General features: G+C 41.8%; 1 protein-coding gene across 1 annotated transcript; it reads right to left on the minus strand.

Moving 5' to 3' along the window:
- Window positions 1–1,093: 1,093 nt before the first annotated feature.
- On the minus strand, window positions 1,094–18,289 carry BFSP1 (beaded filament structural protein 1). The gene is made up of 8 exons (XM_062489454.1): window positions 17,919–18,289; window positions 11,900–11,960; window positions 8,803–8,898; window positions 7,926–8,018; window positions 7,073–7,180; window positions 4,705–4,925; window positions 3,354–3,439; window positions 1,094–2,040 (listed from the first exon to the last, which is right to left on the minus strand). Exons 1-8 carry the CDS (start codon window positions 18,287–18,289, stop codon window positions 1,094–1,096), a joined length of 1,983 nt encoding a protein of 660 aa, XP_062345438.1.
- Between the last annotated feature and the right edge of the window lie 1,052 nt (window positions 18,290–19,341).

Here is a 19,341-nt window from a genome sequence, read left to right on the forward strand (position 1 = left end):
TTGTGTGCCTGGAGTCAAGCTGAGGCCCAAATGGTGTATGAGCACTTCGAGTAGAGCTCACTATTTACACACATACAAGTGAAAGATTTTCTTTCCCTGATTTTTATTTTGTGTTTTTTTGTTTTTCTTCTTGTGTCAAATGTTTCTGGGAACTTCGAGAGTCTGTTGTTGCTGCAAGTGTTGCTTTTTGCTTCCCCAGGCATGGGGAGGTGGAAAGGTACTGCTTATTCCAACAATCCTGGAGCTCCATGCGACTCCAAGTGACAGGAGTGAGACAGGACCCTGTGGCAGTATGAAACTCAACAGTCCAAGGAAATACTTAGAAAGAAAATGCCAAAACACGAAGTCTTTGGCTGCAGTCTGCTCAAAAGCTTGTTGGCATTCATAAGTACATTAATTGTGTTGGTGTGTTGGTAACAGTAGTTTTATAAGGGATATCTCCCTACAGGGAATTTTATTCTGAGAGGATCTGCAGTAAGAACTCATTTTGAGTACTGGAAGTTTGCCTTTATTTCCAAAAAGAAAGGTCTGCCAAGCTCATTGCTATTTAGAGGCTCTGAAAGGGAGAGATTTGGGACAGGTTATTTAAGAGGTATTCAGCCCTTTCCCTGGAAAAATTCCTGCACACCAGTCAGGTGATGTTTAAAAGTAGGGACTGTGAGTCAATGTTATAGGCAAAATAAACCCACAGTGAGTATCTTCGGTAGAAGGCAAAACTTTTATTAAATTAACCAGATGTCACAAGTTAACATTTGCACCTGTCTCAAAGATGGGGGGTCGTACAGCAGTTATAGGAGCAGTAGAGGAAATGCAAATTTGTCCCGTATAGTGTAGAAAGCCAGGCAGCTCTGTCATAATAATTACTTTCCATGTGTCCTAATCATGAAAATCAGTTGCATAGGATGTGCCCTGGAGAGTGCTAATGGTTGTTGCACCAAAGGTGAGCTTACATCAGACAGAATTGCCATCAAGGTTTCAATCTGTTCCATACCAAACAGCAAAAATCTCACTACTGTATCATTCGGTCAGGAAAAAAACAACAGTCATTTAATAACTATGTCAGACAAGTTGACTATCAGAGGGTATGTGTCACTTAAGAGCCTTTGTCTCCTGGTTTCTTCTTGCTTGTCTTTTCTATCATTGTCTCGACAATCATTGCTGTCTCTTCATACGTCTGAATTCTGTCATCTGAAAACTTCTCAATGGACTCCACCACCTCCACCTTCTCATAGCTCATAGAGCCAGGTAAGGCTGCTTCCCTGAACAAAAGGCCCTGCTTATCTTCTCGCTCATATTCTGTCTCTCGAAGGAGTCCTGGCTCAGTTGGGCTTATCACACCGGGGGAAGGAACTGTCTCAGGCTCAGAGATGTCTGGGTACTTTGTGATTTGCTCAATTTTTCCTCTTGGTTTTTTCCCCCATTCAAGCACGTCTTCTTGCCCCTCCTCTCTCTGTTTGTCTGGGAGTTCAAACTCTTCTCTCCTTTCACAGATTTCCCCTTTCTCTTTTTCTGATGGTTCAGCAGGTTCTGGCAGCTCTGGTATGGGTTCCACATCACCACCATTCATCACCTTCCCATTGCCAGTGGAAACTGTGATCCCTCCCCCAGCAGGGATCGAGGGGGCCAAGATGCATGGTTCTTCATAGCCTTCCTCCCCTGTCACCAGCACATAATGCCCTTTGGGATGGGCATCAGACTTAGCCTCTGGTCTCTTGTAGACTCTTATTTTCTCCCTTACAATGTTACACAATTTGTCAAAGGCTTTACTTATCTGGGCTCCATCAGGTACATCCTCTGGGCCCATTTCTTTTTCATAAAATTCTGATCCTTCCTGCTCAGGTTCACACCTGACTGAGCCTTCATGCCTAAACTCCATCTGATCTTGGTCAAAACCTTCCAGAGTTCTTTCATACATTCTTTCAGGTGAGTGACTGTCGGTTATGTCTATTGACATCAGCTCCTTTTTCCTGGCAATTTTCTTTATCAGGGCTTTTTGTCTGGGCTTTACACTGGCAATGTCTTGCATGGCCTGGGTGATATCTAAAGAAAAATCAAAGCAAAGGAAACAAGAAACAGTGCTTGAATACAGTCACTGCAAATGTCACTGCCTCTTACCCTCGCTGCTTCAGGTGGAGAGCCTTTGTACCCCAGGAAGGTTAAAAGTGAGCCAGGCACCTCCACTCCTAACAATTTGGAGTATGGACAGATTCTGAGTCATGTCAGGAGAGAGCAGAAGTGGCTGGTGGTCACAGACCTGAGAAGCCACCCACCCACAATGGCATCACTCAGACAGTGTCACTGAGTTCTTAGAATCCCCTGCCCATAGGCTGATTCTGATCTCCTGGGCAATCAGTAGCCACAGATCCCATGACAGCTTAGCAGCAGCAGGACCATAGGCAGGCTACTGATTTCCACAGCATGAGCAGCTAGAGCAGAGGAGGCAAGAATTGGTAATTACAAGAACACGAGGACAGACAAATATTAACATACTTTCCCCGAGGCAGTTGTTTTGTCCCCTGCCACAGTAGAGTAACACACATGAAATACCCTGCTCATCATGCAGGAGAAATCAGTGGTGTGTCTAGAGACAGGACAAATCCTCAGCAGGTATAAAATATCACTTTGCATGACAGTAGTTATTTACAGCTGCTGGGGATCTGGCCTCAGGCATTATGGACCCATGTATTATAAAACTGCTACAGTTCACACAGCAGTTAGAAAAATTATAGCTGCATTCCAAAAACATCCCTCATACTGTGTTTGTTCTCAATACAGTTTGTCATTAGTAAAGTCCCAGTGAGCCTTGGATTTAAGTCATCCCATATGTTAGAACCTATCACATCAACTGTTTTGTTAAGAGCAGTCTTGCTAACTTAGCCCTGGCCATTTCCTTGTTAGCAGGTTTACAAGCATCCTAATTCTAAAAAGCCAACATACAACACAGAAAAAAACATCATTAATAGGAAAACAGGCCTCCAAAGGGGCCCTCTGCCTGCCTGTGGTATTCAACATGCCTTGGTGCTCTTTGCACATCACTGAAGTGCAAGCAAAAAACTCACAATGAGTCAGCACAAAACCTGCAGCTCTTTCCATCATTTCAGGTGCCTTTTGAATTTACTCTTGATTTGCTTAAGTAGCAAACTGTAAAAATTAGCAAAGAAATGCTTTTCCCTGTGGTTTTGGCCTTTGACAGCTTGTCTCAAGGCCAGCTGAGTTAAGCTGAAATGGTTGCATTTACAAGCCTGTAGTCAGGCTAGCACAGCTGGTGGCCATATTAAAGACAGATGGACAAACAGCTTAAAATGCAATGATGCTTCTCTTGACAGACACAGAAAGACACATCACAGGTTTACCTCTTCCCCTGGAAGCCTGAGGCTGGGCAGGTCGGTATATCTGTGTGAAGAGTGTGACTGGGGTTCCTGCTATAGCAGAGTTTAACCTGTGGAGAATATGTGCATCTATCAGTTCTCTCCCCACCATTTTCAGTGAAAACAAGTGTAATCGTGCAAAATGAAGCACAGAGGATAAATAAATGTACTTCTCTATGGTGAGGAGTCAAAAAGAATGATGGGAACCTGTTTCTTGTCTGGGAAAAATCAAGACAGCCATAGCACCTTCACAGGAATGAGGCTGGTTTCTGCCAGCAGGAGACATGGGATAATCCATTAGGTAAAGTACACCAGCTTTGCATTTAGCATGGTACTTTGAAAAGATGGGAAGGTTTTAGATGGGCAAACAGTCAATCCAAGCCTACCAGAGGTCAGCAAGAACTGTAAATCCATTTTTACCATGCTGGCTGGTAAAATAGAAAATTTGGAGCAGTCTTTCTTGGAAAACATTTGAGGAGTCAATAGAATAAAGGGTTAAAATTTAAAATTGAGAGGTGGGCCTATAGCAAAACAATTACTGTATCTTTGGCCTCCCCAGTATGCTCCCATGGAATTTGAGATATTTTGTCCTGTCCAAGACCCTGTGTCAATATGATTTTTGGTGTTGAGAATTACCCTGTCGAGATATTTCTAACTAAAACTCAGTGTCCAAAACGAGACCCTGAAAAATAATTAAATTCCCATTCCCCACACACAGGATAGACTATTCAGTGAGTGTTCTTCCCCTGCATCTTCTGCACAGCCTGGAGCAGTAGTTTGGGTGCTGGGGTCTGGTCCTGCTGCTGTGAAAGATTCTTTTCTCCACTGCAGCTGATGGTTGGCATTAGAGTGAGAGAGTGCTCCTCTATAGGTTTAAGCATGATCCAAATCCCTGCCAATTTTTGTATTTTTTCTCTTTCTCCCCATGCCTGAGGAATGGTTTTGCTGTGAAGAATGCTTTGCTTTACAGGACATTTGCTTTGTCTGCACCCTCCAAAAATCAACCTGCCAGTAATATTGAGCAAGTGTCACCAACACCCGGTCTGAGGAGAGGATGTTCAGATTGCTTTTGTGTGCTCCTGACCTGTGTGCACAGATGCCAGGACAGCGCATGGAAAGGAGACTGCATGCTCAGGAGAAGCTCAAAACAGCTCTGACCCTTTCCTTGGCAGAAGTTCTGACCAGATTTCGCACCTATTTAGATTTCCGTCCCGAGATGTCTACCAGTGGAAGGTGTGAAAATTTGGGTGAATAAAATGTCCTCAAACATACATTTTTCAAAGGAGATAAAAGAGATCACTGGTCCCTTTGCCAGTGCCCAGAAATCCAGCCTTACCGGCTGTCCTCGTTCTCGATGATCCGTTTGTACCGTTCCAGCTCGTTCTCCAGGGACTGGTGGTAGATCACCAGCTGGCGGCAGTCAGTGGTGTACTTCTCCAAGATCCTCTCAGCCTCCTCTATCCCCTTCCTAAGGTTTTCAATCTGCTCATTGTAAAGCTGAATTTCATCGTCATAACTCTCCTGGGTGGTTTTAATTGCTTGCTCCAGCATGGTTGTCTGGTAAATAAAATTGGTGGTGAAAAGAAGCAGCTTTAAAAAATTCACCATCTCCATATTTTAAGCATAATGAAAGGCAAGTCATGCTTTATTAAAATGTGATGCTACACTGCTGAAACACAGAAGCAATTTCACTATCTTTGTTAATTTATTTAAAAAACAATAACTTATCGGATTGGGCAGGGCCTTCCGAGGGCAGTAAAAGTTCTTAACTGGGAAGATGAGCTCAAGAAATACCCACTCCTCCTTCTCTGTGGTCTGCAGACAGGGCAAATAACTCCAAAGGTCTCATTTTTAATAAAGAACTCTCCTTTCCTTGACCTTTTTACTTCGGCAATAAAACCAATGAGCACATCAACCAGGAGGTGGCAAAAGCTGCCTTCCAAACATAAGGGCTGAGTTTCAGGTTGGATATTTCACCCTGTAACTCTTCTCTCACTTGTTTCTGCTATTTTTAGCTATTTATAGTAGTTATTTTATCACCATTTTTTAAACTACATTTCAAAGAGATCAACTCACAAAAAGTTAAGTGACTAATTAATTCTTTAATAATTTATTTATTTCTATATGCTTCTGGCAAGATTAAAAAAAAAAAGACTTTTAAGAGTCTAAATATGGGAGTGATGTCCCTTGGCATTAGTCTGGTTATGATGTAGGGTACGAGTGGACCAAGACACTTTTTTTTTCAGTGCTCATGATGTGGGGTCCATGACCTCTTGGGCACATGGCTATCAGGTCAAGAAACAGGAAAGCAAAGAAACTCGATGACACCTCAGTCATCAGATCCAGCCTTCACCATCACTGTGCAACTGTGTTAGTGACCTCCACTCATAAAGCTATTTTACCCTTTTAATCTCAAGACACAAGAAGGAATGAATGAATAATCTCTTTCTATATGGGATGGGGAGATTTGATTTTTGAAAGCAGCACTATTAATTTCCCAAAGACTGCTTCTCTCCATCTGCTGTCAGAAGGCTGATTTCCTCCCCTTTTTCTCTATATCAATTCACTATCTCATCCCCATACTGATTCTTGTCAATCCCAGAGTGCATGAGTCCTTTCCACCAGACCATCAGACATGAAAAAGAGACCAAGGAAAATACCCCGTCCTGACCCTAATGAAGGAAGTCGTGTTCAGGAAGCTACAATCTGCTGACATGGCTGTCCAAAGGAGTCGAAAATCCCACCAAAAGATGTTTTTGTCACCATTTCATTCCAATCACCTGGATGGACAACTTGAGGCACAAAGGAAGCTATATTTGGGGTCATTTTTCACCCCATTTACTAAAAAAATACTCAGTTGTGTGGAGGTAGAGATGCCATTGGCAACTATTCAGATCTGGTTTCTATCCACTGCAGCATTCAGCTGCTCCTCTACCTCCTGCCACCCTTGGCCCTGCACTGCACTCATTCTTGCAGGCACTGGCTGAAGACAGAACGTTGATTTAGTGTAGGTTTGGCTGGGAGATGGGCAAGGACAACTAGTCAAAGTCTTGGCCAGATATTTTCTGCAAATCAGGGCTTGGCAAAAAGCATACGGTTTTTCCTGCTGGTAGGTCCAAGCACAGGAGAGATGCTGGCTTAATGCTTAGTAGTGACATGGATGAAGACAGAAAGCCAAATGTAGCTCAACAGCCCTCTCAGTTTGCTCACCAAACCTGTCTGGTCCTTCCCACAGCAAGCTCAGCATTGCATGTAGCAGTGATAGAAAGGACTGGGTAGAGCTCTGAGAGTTCCCCATCACTTTTCATGGAGCCAATTTCCAGCCAAAACTCAGCAAGTAAGAAAGTCACAGGAGCCCTGTGGGACATTTCCATCCACAACGTCCTGCTGCTTCTGTCCTGCAGGAATCCAGTTTCATTGTAAAAACCTTTCCTCATTGGCCAGTCTGATAAGGAAAGACAACTTCATTGCACCTACAATACCTACAGCCCTCCCTGGCCATCTAAACCTGACAATTTGTTCCAGTGAGAGAATTGGAATTAAACAGCTGAAGAAAAAGATGCAAATCTAAAAGGAAAACACACCTGCAAATCCACCAAGTTAGCATAACCTCGTTAAAGCCATGTTAGAGGTTTTACCATGTGACTACAAATAAAGCAGATCATGAGCAACATGGCTGTGTGTACAGCTAGTCATTACAATACCTCTGTCTGCAGCTTGTATTTCTGTGCCTGTAGCTGGCAGAGGATAGTCTTGTATTCCTCCAGCTGGCTCTGCAGAACAGGGATCCTCCTCTCTGCTATCAGTTTTTCCTGGTTGGAAGAAAACAATGTGTGTACAGGAGAAGTATGTTGCACTCCTAAAAAGAGCCAAAAGAAATTGCACTACTGGAGATAAACAAGTAAAGTTTATTTACTTGTCTTATCTACTTATTCAAGTTTTTGTAAAGACGAATAGAAAATGGCAAAGGACAGATAAAAGGTGGGTCTTGAACCTTGAGTCAAGTTCTGTAGAATGGTGACATGACTTTAAGAATAAAGATAACAGATGGCAGGGCTGTATAAGTAAAGCTTAGATCCTGTTCACACCTGTTCACATCTTATTCCAAGTAATGAATATTCCTGGCATAGCCACTCCTATTGGTGGAAATCACGAAGTTTTCATCTACTTTGTATTAATTAATTTGATTTAAATCTTCACCACATCTCATCCCTTCAGGATAAGATTTCTTTTCTCTTCAGACATTCATGTATCCCGCCAGCTCCTCCTCAGAGAAGAAGCACAGCTACTTCAACTACCTTTGTACCACACATTTTTGGGGTTAATACATATGCTGGAGTGCACCTGACAACGTTAATCTCTCTTTCCTCATTGGTACTGCTTTTCAAGGCCACAGCTGATTTCTTTCTCCCATATTCCCTATTCAGTACTTACACATTTTTTTGACAGTGTTCACCTAACCTTGGAGCAGAAGTTAAAGTATCTGGGACACTTTAGGGGTAAATATTATTTCTTTCTTACTTAGAGCTGCATGTATTTCCCAACAGCAATACTTGCCTCACATATGCCAGTGGTTATCGGGGACACACGAGGAGTTGTCTGGATGATCTGCTGCAAGACATTGACGTAGGTCTGGATTTCCATGAGGTTCTGCGATGAAGTAAAAACATTTTCATTATAAAATGCCATAGTAAGGTAGACATTTCCATGTACTCCTGGGGCTAATTTCTGGATATGCTTTTAGCATAAATAAGTCAAATTCGTGTTCAGACTTGGGTTTGGAATGTGATTTTATACCTGCTTTTGAGTGCAGGAGTGCTAAGTTTCATCATACTGAAGGTGTATCACAGACTTGTGGCTAAGGACTACGCAGTTCATAGTCTTAATTAAGGATTCCATGATTTCTAATTTCATAGGGGATTTTCAAAATAAGATTCACAAATACCTTTGCATGTGGCCTGAAAAAAAGAGTCACTTTTTTCAAAAGCAGCAAAGATGGGACAGTGGCCTGATCCCAAGACTCAACGTTCTCCCAGGAAGAAGGCAATATATGTTAAAGTCAGCTGCAGTGGCATCATGCATCCACAGGCATGTCTGCTGATTAACTGAAGTGCCCTGTCCCAAAAATTTGGGTGACGTAAGCAACAGCTTCCTTAGTGTGAAATATAACACAGCTTGGTCAGCACTTTGAGTTAAACCATGATAACAGGTTAACAAATTCAAGACTCTGCTATAGCTGCAGTGATTGGACCCTGAGAAGTGTGTTTGTGTGCTGGAAACCATCCAGCTGTTGTGCTCACTGAAAATAAGTAGTGCTACATGCACTCACAAAAACACAAATGTGATTTGCTTTAATTTGCCAGCATTTGATCGTGGAGAAGGGCAAAGTTCCACATCTATCTCTACAAGGAAAACAGCAAATCCAGCCAGTTACCTTCTTGTATCTGTCCTTTGTAGCATTAATGTCATCCTGCAGGAACTGGGACTCGATCTGGAGCTCCAGGTTGCACAGCAAAGCTTCATCAGCTTCCTGCAATACAGAGACATGTGGCACGGTGGTATGTGTGGCTGGAGTGCCAAACCCACAGCAGTCCCACAGGCACTCCATGAGTCACTGTGCATGCAGAGCAGCCTGCCTGGAGTGTTAGAGCCTCCTGGGAGGTACAGAAGTATCACAAAACCAACAAACAGGAGGCATCGTATTCACCATGTTCTGCACAATTGTAATTTACAGTACAGTTTGGCACTGGGTCTGTCAAAATAATGCTGAGAACCAAGTAGTAGATAATACTCCCAGAATGAAATTTGAAATACCAGATTTTGATGTTAAAGTCTTGAAGTGGAGGATAAGTCTTAAACAAATTACATCAGCAGACTGAGGCTGATGGTTGATTTCTCTAGTGTCATGGAAAGATCTGAGGTATCCTGATGCCTTTTTAAGATCCCTAGTAAAGAAGTCCTTCTAAAAATCCAGGATGGTCCAAAGTGTTTGCACTCTCCTTGGTATGTTATCAAATGCCACAAATGTTAGTCAATTTGGAGCCATTTCTGGAAATAAAAATTACGCTTGAACAAGCTTAGAAAAAAATCACGTTGCTGCACAAGTTTATATACTTTGGGATTTGCAAGGACAAAAGCTCCTAACATGCAATTAGTTCAAAGAACAAACCATATGACCATGATCTCAGAGTACATAGCTATGAGTGGCATTGGTGTTTAAATCTAATGAAATCTCCATTTCTGTTCAAAGACCTAATTTAGACTTTTCCTATGTTATATGTTATATGATGTGATGTGATGTGATGTGATGTGATGTGATGTTATGTTATGTTATGTTATGTTATGTTATGTTATGTTATGTTACGTTATATGCTATCTAACACAAACCCTGTGTGGTACATGGCAATATATTTTATAAACTTGCAAGAACGGTGATATGTTTTATATTTCTATTTAATGAATTATTTCATTTTCAGGTTTGGCATTAACTAAGACTGTAAAATACAATTTTTGAGAAAGCATCTTGAAATATTTTAACTGAATCTTCCTTGCAACTCTATAAAACTTTCCAGTTCCTCCACCAGTTTGCAATTTGCCTCAAGAAAGTCCTGCTTTTTGCATTTAACACTATGAAATTTTTAAAAAAGTATTTAGAGGTATATCTTTCAAATGACCCATGTGCCATTATCAGCTGTAAAAATATCTCTGTGGGCAGATCACCGGTTGCAAACCATTGAGATCTGTGGGTGCAGCATATGACTGGTAGAAGAGGATTTTTCCTTTTGCATGCGTACAGCACGAGCTGTTCCAAAAATATGTAGATGTTGGCTGTCTCATTGTGCTGCTAAGCCTCCCAGGCAGAGAACTCTCCAGCAGGCTCTGCTCTGTGAGCCAGGGGCTGATTCAGACACATCCAGCCCAGCACATTCAGAGCCAGCCATCAGGAATGCCCGCTGCTTTTCTGCACTCCTCTCCCTTCCTATTGAGAGGAAGATCAGCATGACAATAGCCATGTTGGGAGGTTTGGGAGGGAGCCAATAAAACAAAAAAAAACCCAGGCCTTTTACCTATAAGCAAATATCTCTGCATGCAATAAACAAAAGCAGTTTTCAGCTTTCCAAATGTTCCCTCAAAGGGAAAAAAATACTTTTGCTTTTACTCCATGCTTTCAAAGAGACCAGCTTCCTTGATGGAGCTGTGTATCAGAACAGTGCAGTTCTTTTGAACTTTGCAGTATTTGCTAATCACTCAACTTCTGAAAAGCCATTCTGCATTATGTGATGATTCCAGAACACTGGTCCATGTGCTGACGCCATATTTTCATTTACTGTACTAGTATTTTTCCAGCTGTCAGATAAAGAATGAGTTTGCACATGCACATGCAGGTTTTCAGGCTACATCTTGGTCCCTGTACAGAAAACCAGCTGTATTCCCTCCAGCACTTGGTGCTCCTTGCAAGGAGCTGCTGCCACAGGGGTGGCCAGGGACATCCTTGGATAAAAAATACCTTTTTGCCTCAAGATTTTGTAAGCTGTGCCTAGGGTTGGTGAACCAATTTGCTTTTCTTTAGCTACAGATTCTTTGAGAGGAACTGTGAAGACAGACTTACCAGCTTCAACAACCCCTTACAAAAGATTTACCTCCACAAAATCTTTTAAGGGTTTGCAGGGTGTTCTGGAAAACAGAACGGTTGCAGGATGTCAAGAGCTCACGGGAGATAGAAATGCTAAAATGCACTTTCTGTCTTTTCTTAATATAAAACATGCATATCATTGATACAAAAATGTTCCAGCAGAGCAAGTCCAGCCATTTGTTGCAAGGAAATTAAAAAATCATCTCTATTTAATCCACCTTTAATTGTTTCCCAATACAAAAGATGAAGGATAGCCTGCCAAAGTAAAAAAGATATGATGCTGTGTTCTTCACCCAGATGAAGGCTAGCAGCAAGAGAGGATGAATCAGGATTTTTCAGTTTCACAGACCTGGTTTGGAAACTTCCAAAACACTGCAGCCGGCTTCTGTCTTTCTCTGAGCTTTATATTATAATAAGTGTTTTTATTTTTATGATTGCTTTTCCCATGGTATTGGTTTAAGAAAGTGTAGCTTGATATAAAATAAACAAATCAGTGGGAATTGTGGCTTCTCTTTTATTTGGAAATCTAGTGGGAACCTGAGGGTCTGTTCTAGGAAGAGCTGACTATATCCTGTAAGGGGCTAAGGAGCTTTGAGACGTGCCAGGCTTCAAAACATGGACTGAATCAGCAATTTTTCATGGCGTGTTTATCGCTACTGACTGCATTTTAATACAGTAGCTGTATTTAAAAAGCACGGGGAAAAGGGGTGCACATGCTGAGGCTCAAACACTTAGACAAGGCTTAGGGAGGGGGAGGATGGAGAAGGGCATAATGATAAGAAATGCCTTGCTCTGACACTTTATCTTCCCACTCCTTCTTCAAAGCAGCTTGCTGTAGTAAATTAAACCAAAGGAAAAAAAATTATACACCTTTCCCCTGGCATTTCCCCAGACTTACTTTATTAAGGCGCTCCAGAGTTTCTTTCAGTCTCTGCTGGTATTCACGTTCGTTTCTATACCTGCAAGTAGAGAACAGGAGATAAAGTTCAGTGGTTCATCCCTCTGCAGCCTGCATTTTTTTCTGCACTCTCATGCACAAGATATGCTTCTCTCTAAAGGAGAATATGAATCTTGAAAGGGCCCAAAAGATTTATTCATGCATTAGCATTAATTATTTTTTGGTCCCAGATGCAAAGAGTAATTTCAGAATTGCCTAAATTCTTGTCTTCAACTTACATAAGAGAATACAATGAAATGGCATACATTTGCTATCACTTTTATGCAGAATGCCCAAGAATAGATTATCTACAATAAATGCATATTCCATTGGTGTTGGACTACAGTGACAGCCGTTCAGCAGTGGTTACTCTGTGAGGATTTGCTACACTGGCACACGAACATTTAATTACATTATTATTAGTTTTCTATTGTATGTGTTGTTCAAGAAACACTTTAATAACAGACACATTAAACACGAAAATTGCAATTTCACATATTGACTGTGTAGGAACAATATTGCATTAGGATGCTCAGATGGATCAAGCTTTGTGTCCCCTTTAATGGTGATTAGTATTTTAGCTTGGTCAAAACAAGAAGTGAGCCTTAATAAGGACTGCATTTAGCCAACTATACTTATGCTTTTATAAAATATCCACAAGTGCATAATGTGCATGTTCCTGGTGCTGAGATGGATATATAATGTGTTTATCTTTGGTCTGAGGAAACAGCATATATTCTTTAAGAATCTGGGCTCTGCATTTGTATTTAAATAGAATTCTAGAAAATTCTTTTAACCATAGAGTAGAAAACTTAATTGTTGATTATTGTAATTTATTCCTTCCTTAAGTAAATCTCGTATGAAATGTTTAACAGTAGATGTGGTTTAATGAGACTCCATTAAAAAACAAACAAAGAAACAAACTAGAAAGCTCCTGAAAAACAACCAGCCAGAAGCAACTTAGTAATACAAGGCAATGAGACTTTACCATCAGTACGGAACAAGTGGATTATCAAACTCCAATAGCAGCAGAAATACAGTCTTAACCCTTTAAGTTTAACACTTTCCCTAAAATAACAGGCATACAGAGATATAAAAAAGCTATCATTATCTTACTTTCTACAAGAAACACTCTGGTGAGTGACAACTCAGCTCTGGTGGACAGGGCCCTTCATTTGCAGTAAAGGCAATAGACACAAATACAAGCCAAAATTCACAACATATGTCCCTGTCTGTCTTCTGAAATCATTGATCCAGCCCAGATGTGTTGGTGATATGGAAGGGATTTGCTCAGGCCAACAGGGAATTTGACAGTTCCTGGACTCAACCTGATCAAGGATCAAGTTATAATGATCATGTCAACCTCAGTTCTTCCTTTTCATCTCCTGAAGGATGAACAACCAGTGTTATCTCTTTCAACACACACTGGAAAGCTGAGTGGATGATGTCACTCACAGACTGACCAGGACCACAAAGGAAGAACTTGTCAGAGTAAGGAAATGGATTTAACCTGGTGCTCCAGTTTACCAGCTTCTCCTGAAATCAGGGGTGGTGACTGGTTTGTTTTCAATTCTAACACGAACAGCAAAGAACCAAGTGAAAATGACGAGGTTTTATTTATCACTCCAACAAATTGCTGATAAGACTAAAACAATGTCCTTTTTTCCCCAAATAGTACTTACACCAGTTTCACTTCCAAGGATACAATATTTTTCAGCTTCCAAAGTGAGATTGCCCTTGTTTCAGCTGTTTACCAAGTAGCTCACCTCCAACCAGTTTTCTACAGATTTAAATTTTTTTGTGTGTGCAGTTGAGAGTAAATACTTTCCTAACTTACATACTTTCTAACAGCTGAGCAAGAGTAAAGCAAATTGTGTCATCTTGTGAAAGTCAAATACACAGATACAATAAAAGGCTGTTTTTACACTCACGGTAATGTACGACCATCTGATGCATCCAGTGTCTAAACCTCAGCCCTAATGTAATTCAGATCTCCCTCATTGCTAGATCCTCACTCAAAATATTTTTCAATGACTAAAATATTCAGCTACATTTTCCTTCACTCTCAACCCAAATATGTACTGTGCCACACAGCTGTAAATCCACCTGGCAGCTTGAGAGACTTAGTGTTGCATGATTATCCTTTGAAGGAGAATTTCTTTCAAGCAATGTTCAGTCTTCTCCAGATCAGTGCATAAGTGCTATGGACCTCTCTGAAGTGTTTCAGAGACCTCAGGATGCCTCTGTGTCTGCTGAAATGTATCTGGAAGTGCAATGGCTGACAAGTCACAACCCTGTTATGCTTCAAAGTTGATCTTGATGTTTAGTAATAAGCTAGACATCTCCAAAAATGTTTTTATTAGATGGTTGCTGGTCAGACTTTCCTGGAACTTAAGAGCCATGAAGTTAATTTGCTTCATTAAAAAAACCCAACAAAACACCAACCTTTTCACCTAGTCAGGTAGATTTAGGTCAGCTACAAATGTTTTTGGGCTGTTGAAAGAAAAGGGATGTTACCTGGTTTGGGTTTTTGTTCTTTTTTGCATAGGGGAAAAGAAATTAAGTGGAGGGAGCTGCCAGGCTCAAAGACAGCTGATCAGAGAATTAAGGATTTCCATCACCTCCTTTTTTGGACCCCACCTCCGCTGCAGTGGCCAGATACTCAATTTGGCATCAAACCTGAGCCTTTTATCTAAAGAAAAATAGTGCCTCTCTGTTGAATCCTATTGAATTCTTGCACCTCTTGGCTACTGTCTTTATCATTTTCCCTTTCCCTGATGCAATTCACTAACCTTCTCTCAAAAGGCAGCAGTAATTTGGGTGCCAAGGACAGCACAGACTATGAAACAGAAGTCCTACAAGGACGATGGACAGGACATTAATAGCTGTCATTCAGGGTCATACCCTGAATGCTCAGATGAGCCCAAGAGGGCTGTGCTCTGCTGATTTATGTACAGATTCTACCTGTATTATCAAAAAGCCACTGCTGGGCAGCTGACAGCCACAGGACAAGATTCTGGCAGTTTGTGGAGAGTGTGGAGGGCAGGCAAATGCTCCTCACCTCAGCTGCAGCAGGATAAACTCGTTCCTATCAGCAGAGAAGCAGCAGCAGTGCAAAGACAATCCCTGCAGACAGGGCTGGAAGGCAGCTTTGCAAATGGAGTCCCCCTACCCTAGCTATTGTGTTTTCCCACTTATTTTTGTTTTCTCACACGTGTTGGGTCTCCACTGTGGCTGCAGAGGGTGTTAGCTCATCAGAATATCACCATGCAGCGCATCTTGGAGAACACTGTGCCAATTCCTGTGTCCAGCAACTTCCAAGGAATCATATTGCATGATAAAATCAAAAAAATCCAGAAGTTCAAAATTCACTGTATAAGCAGCGAGCAATTTTTTTTTAATGAAACAACTGATTGGCAAGACTTTTAATTTCGGATGCTAATTAATCCTATTCAGTCAAGGCCACTAAAATCTGGATTCCAGTATCTCCCAATATAATGGAGAGAGAAATACAGTCTTTTCCCACAGCCAGATTCAGTGTTGCTGTAACAGTGGTGGTCAACAAAAGTAGCATAATTAGTCTTATTATGAGATGCATCCAAACTATTCCAGGCATTGACTTTGGGTTTTGGTTTGTTTTTTTTTTTTTTACAAGTTCAAGAGAAAGAATTCTCCCCTGGTACAGAGTCTGAACTATTCATGTTACTGAGAAAAGCTATGAATGTGACCATAGAGGATTTAAAAATAAATTTTAATGTAAATTCTACTGTTTAAAGGTTTATGAATATTCAGTTTTACAGACACAGTAATCTTAGGTCCTACTCTAAATGCAACTTTAAAAGGCCTGTTTATATAAATATAGCTTTAAAAGTTTACTTAGATATAAATCTATTTCTCCAATTGTGAAGGTGAATAAAATAATGGGTTCTAAGAGATAAAATTCTTTGCATTGGTGAAGGACACAGACATTTGTCAATTAATTGATTCACAGTGCTCCTCTCTAAGAGATTTTGTTAATCTTAGTGCACTAAAAGCTTTATGGTTCAAGATGAAGGAAGAAAGCCACAGTGCTCATTGCCAGTGGAATGCAGACTTCAAGGAGGAGAGTAGGTCTTCAGCACAAAAATGTTTCTGGTTTCAGCAGCCCCTAATAGGGCGCAGAAGATTATCCCTCCCATATTTTGTTTATGGAGCTTTATTTATAACTTTCAGGAGCTGAAATCAGAGCCATAAAGATGGCAGAGTACATGTTACCAGAGCACTGGCCTTATTTTAAAACCTGCAACTCAAAACCAAACCAAGATTTTCAGACACTGACAAAATTTTCATGTCTGTCTTCTAGACAAATTCAGCAGCTCCCATGAAAAAAAAAAAACACAACAAAATTCACTTCTTGATATAAACCAATTAGTTCAATTTGCTTAAAAAGCAGCCATTGCTCTTCCATTGTCATGGCCATGTGTATCTAATTTTTAAATTGCAATTTTTGGCTAGGATATAGTCAAAGTTTCTTTCTTACTTTTGTTTGCAGCTGCTGAGTGAACATCCCAGGACTGTACAACCAAGTACTATCCCTTTTTGCTAGGAGTCACTAACTACCTCTTCAGCAGGTCCTAAATCTTATTTTCTGAAAGCACAGCCCATTTTCTGGGTATTGTCTCCTCCTCTGGATTTTCAATGTCCTGTATAATTCCCAGCCTATTTACAGTTTGCATAAAGCAGCTCTAATAAAAGTAATTTACTTTGTGTTATATTACTAATCCTGTACTATTCACACAGATTTTTAACTAATATGCAGCTAGAGAACTAAGTATTGAATTTAGTCAAATACTCATGGACACTGTGTAATAAAAACACATGCACAAGTACCAGAGTCAACAGCTAAATTACAGCATTGACTCACAGTTGAACTTCCTGCTCATAAATATTGGAATACAATTCTGCCTAATCAGATGCTTATTACCCACTGGCACTGAGTTAAGACACTGTGGACATCTGACCACTGGCAGCAATAAGCCTCAGTGCACCTGGTTGGGCTATTCTCCTATCAGAGGAGAAAGAGAGATCAAGGCTTGGCATTTCTATAGGTGTGCCCCAGGTGGCTGTTCATTTGGCAGTGTGCCAAATTTTCAGGGGTGAAGTAGCCAGCTAGCCATTTTGGGGGTAAAAAAAATCCCTGACCCATAAGTAACAGGAGGATTAAACTCTTTTGTCCTGTGAGCAGCCCTTTTATAAGCAATGCTCACCAAGTCTTGCGTAATTTAGCCATGTAACCAAAATTGCCTGCAGGTGGAAGGAAGTCACTATTCTCCATCAGTATCTGAGGCTCCTGTTCTTTGGTTTATGGTGCCACAGAGGTTAAAAAAGTGAAGTTAGGGCAAGCCTGTTCTTACTGTTTTAGTGGCATGAGATGGAAATACAGGATGCAAGGAAGAAGAGGAGGGCAAATTTCACACGCTAGGAAAAAATGTATCTCATTTCTTTTCACATCACATCACAGGTATGGTTGGCACAGACTGGCCCAGGTGCTTCGTAGTAGCTGTAAATAACAGTTTCTCAGACACATCCTGCACATTTCAGGAAATGTTTGGCATCATGTAACTCTGGGCTGCTCAGACCCAAGAATTGCTTTGAGACCCCTGGTAGTCAAATGAGTTATTTCCTCTTTGCAGCTCAGAGCACAGTTCTAAGGCTAATGAACAGCAGCAGCCAACGTGTGCCAGGGCTGTTGCCACGGAACGGAGAGGGCATTTTCCCATCTAGGAGCAGTGAGACCATAAAAGGCAGAGCTGCAGTTCCCTAAGTCCTGATACCTTATTTTTCGCCATGGGCTTACATGCTGTCCCTCTTGACAAGTCTGATACACATGGAGAGGCATCACCCGTGCACAAGAAGTAGCTGGTGACACCGAAACCATCCTTATTACAAAGACTAACTATGGAAACGACACCACCCATGATCCACGGATCGTGAGCCTTACTTGTTGCGGTACTCATCGAGCATGCGCTGGGCATCCTTCTCCTCCCGCTCCAGCTTGGCTCGGTCAGAAGCCAGCTCCCGCATTCTCTGGCGGTTGAACTCAATCTGCCCAGCAAAGGCTTCATCCAAGCCCACCAGCTCATCCATGCGCTGGAAGGTCTCCAGCTGCTTGCGCAGGATGGTGTTGCGCTGTTCCAGCACACGCGCCCGGTTGATGTAGCTGGCGAAGCGCTCGTTGAGCTCCTGCAGGTTCTCCAAGCCCCGGGCTTGGGCCAAACTGTCAAATTCCGGGGAGCCCCGCAGCTCATCGTAGGCATCTGAGCGCTCATACTTCTCCTTGCGTACCTCACGGAGGAAGCTGCTCCTGTACATGGCTTCAGAGGGGTTGTGCAGTGCCGGGGTCCCCTCTTGTGTGCCTGCCTGTCTCTCCAGTTTGGATCTGAATTATGTCTGAGGGGTCTGGGGAGGAAAAACTGAACATAATCACCCCTCCCAGACGATTAGGACTTGTCTCCTGGGTGGTTGGTGGCACTAAAGGCATCATCTGCAGCAGTGAACTAAATAAATCCCTATGGCCCCGCCTTGGAGCTGCCCATCCAGACGTCAGCAGTTCAGAGGAGCAGCAGGCACAGAAGAGCTAGGGGCTTTTCTTTTCGAGCATTGCGATTGTGTACAGCCAGAATAAAAGAGAGCAACGTCCAGCTTTCACCCGGCAGATTAAAGCATTATCACGGAAAACGAACCAAGTGCTTTGCAGTTTTGGAGGCTAAGCTCAAAGCCTTTCATGGCTGTGCTGGGGGGGAGCTTTGTCCCATGGGGGTGTCCCCAGGGCTGTGCACAGAGGCCTTCTGCTGAGACAGGATTTTGGTGTGAGTGGATGGCAGCTCTTGATTTTTGTTATTTGACAGTTTTGTGATCATTTAGAGTGATGGGACAGTATATAGAAATTGATACGACTCCAGCTCCATTGGCACGATTTGGGCATTTGGTTCTCACTTCAGGCTTCATGTCAAGCTTTTCTGCAAGTTAATTATACTCAGCAAGTGAAGCACCCAAGCAGCAGTAGTACTAAACCCTTAGGCATAACAAAGCCTCTTTGGGAAACCACTTTTTTTGGGATCCCCAAAAGCCATCATCTCATGACTTGGTGGACTTTTCACATTATCCCATGGGGAGCCACGGTTCTTCCTTTATTTCCACTTTAATGGAGTCTTGTGTGCTGCCATTCCCAAGAGGCTTTAACTTCCCCTCAATGAATTTCCTCTAGCATTTTTTTCCCTGTCTTTCATTTTGAAAAATCCTATTTCTTCAACCCGTTCTTCCCCAATCTATTTGCCCAGACAAAAAGCCCAACACCAAGATATTCTAATTTTGAGATCTTTGTTAATAATTAATATAAAAGTAAATTTCACTTTTTAGTGGTC

Source organism: Cinclus cinclus, chromosome 3, assembly GCF_963662255.1.
Source record: "Cinclus cinclus chromosome 3, bCinCin1.1, whole genome shotgun sequence".
Classification (NCBI taxonomy): domain Eukaryota; kingdom Metazoa; phylum Chordata; class Aves; order Passeriformes; family Cinclidae; genus Cinclus; species Cinclus cinclus.

What these genes read in the sequence shown, in the direction of transcription:
- BFSP1 (XM_062489454.1), bottom strand. Translation starts at nt 18,289, where the DNA reads ATGTACAGGAGCAGCTTCCTCCGTGAGGTACGCAAGGAGAAGTATGAG. An exon ending in CAAAGGACAGATACAAGAAG is followed by an intron (nt 8,019 to 8,802) that starts GTAACTGGCTGG and finishes ACTTCATCGCAG; the next exon opens with AACCTCATGGAAATCCAGAC. An exon ending in AATACAAGCTGCAGACAGAG is followed by an intron (nt 4,926 to 7,072) that starts GTATTGTAATGA and finishes TTTATTTACCAG; the next exon opens with ACAACCATGCTGGAGCAAGC.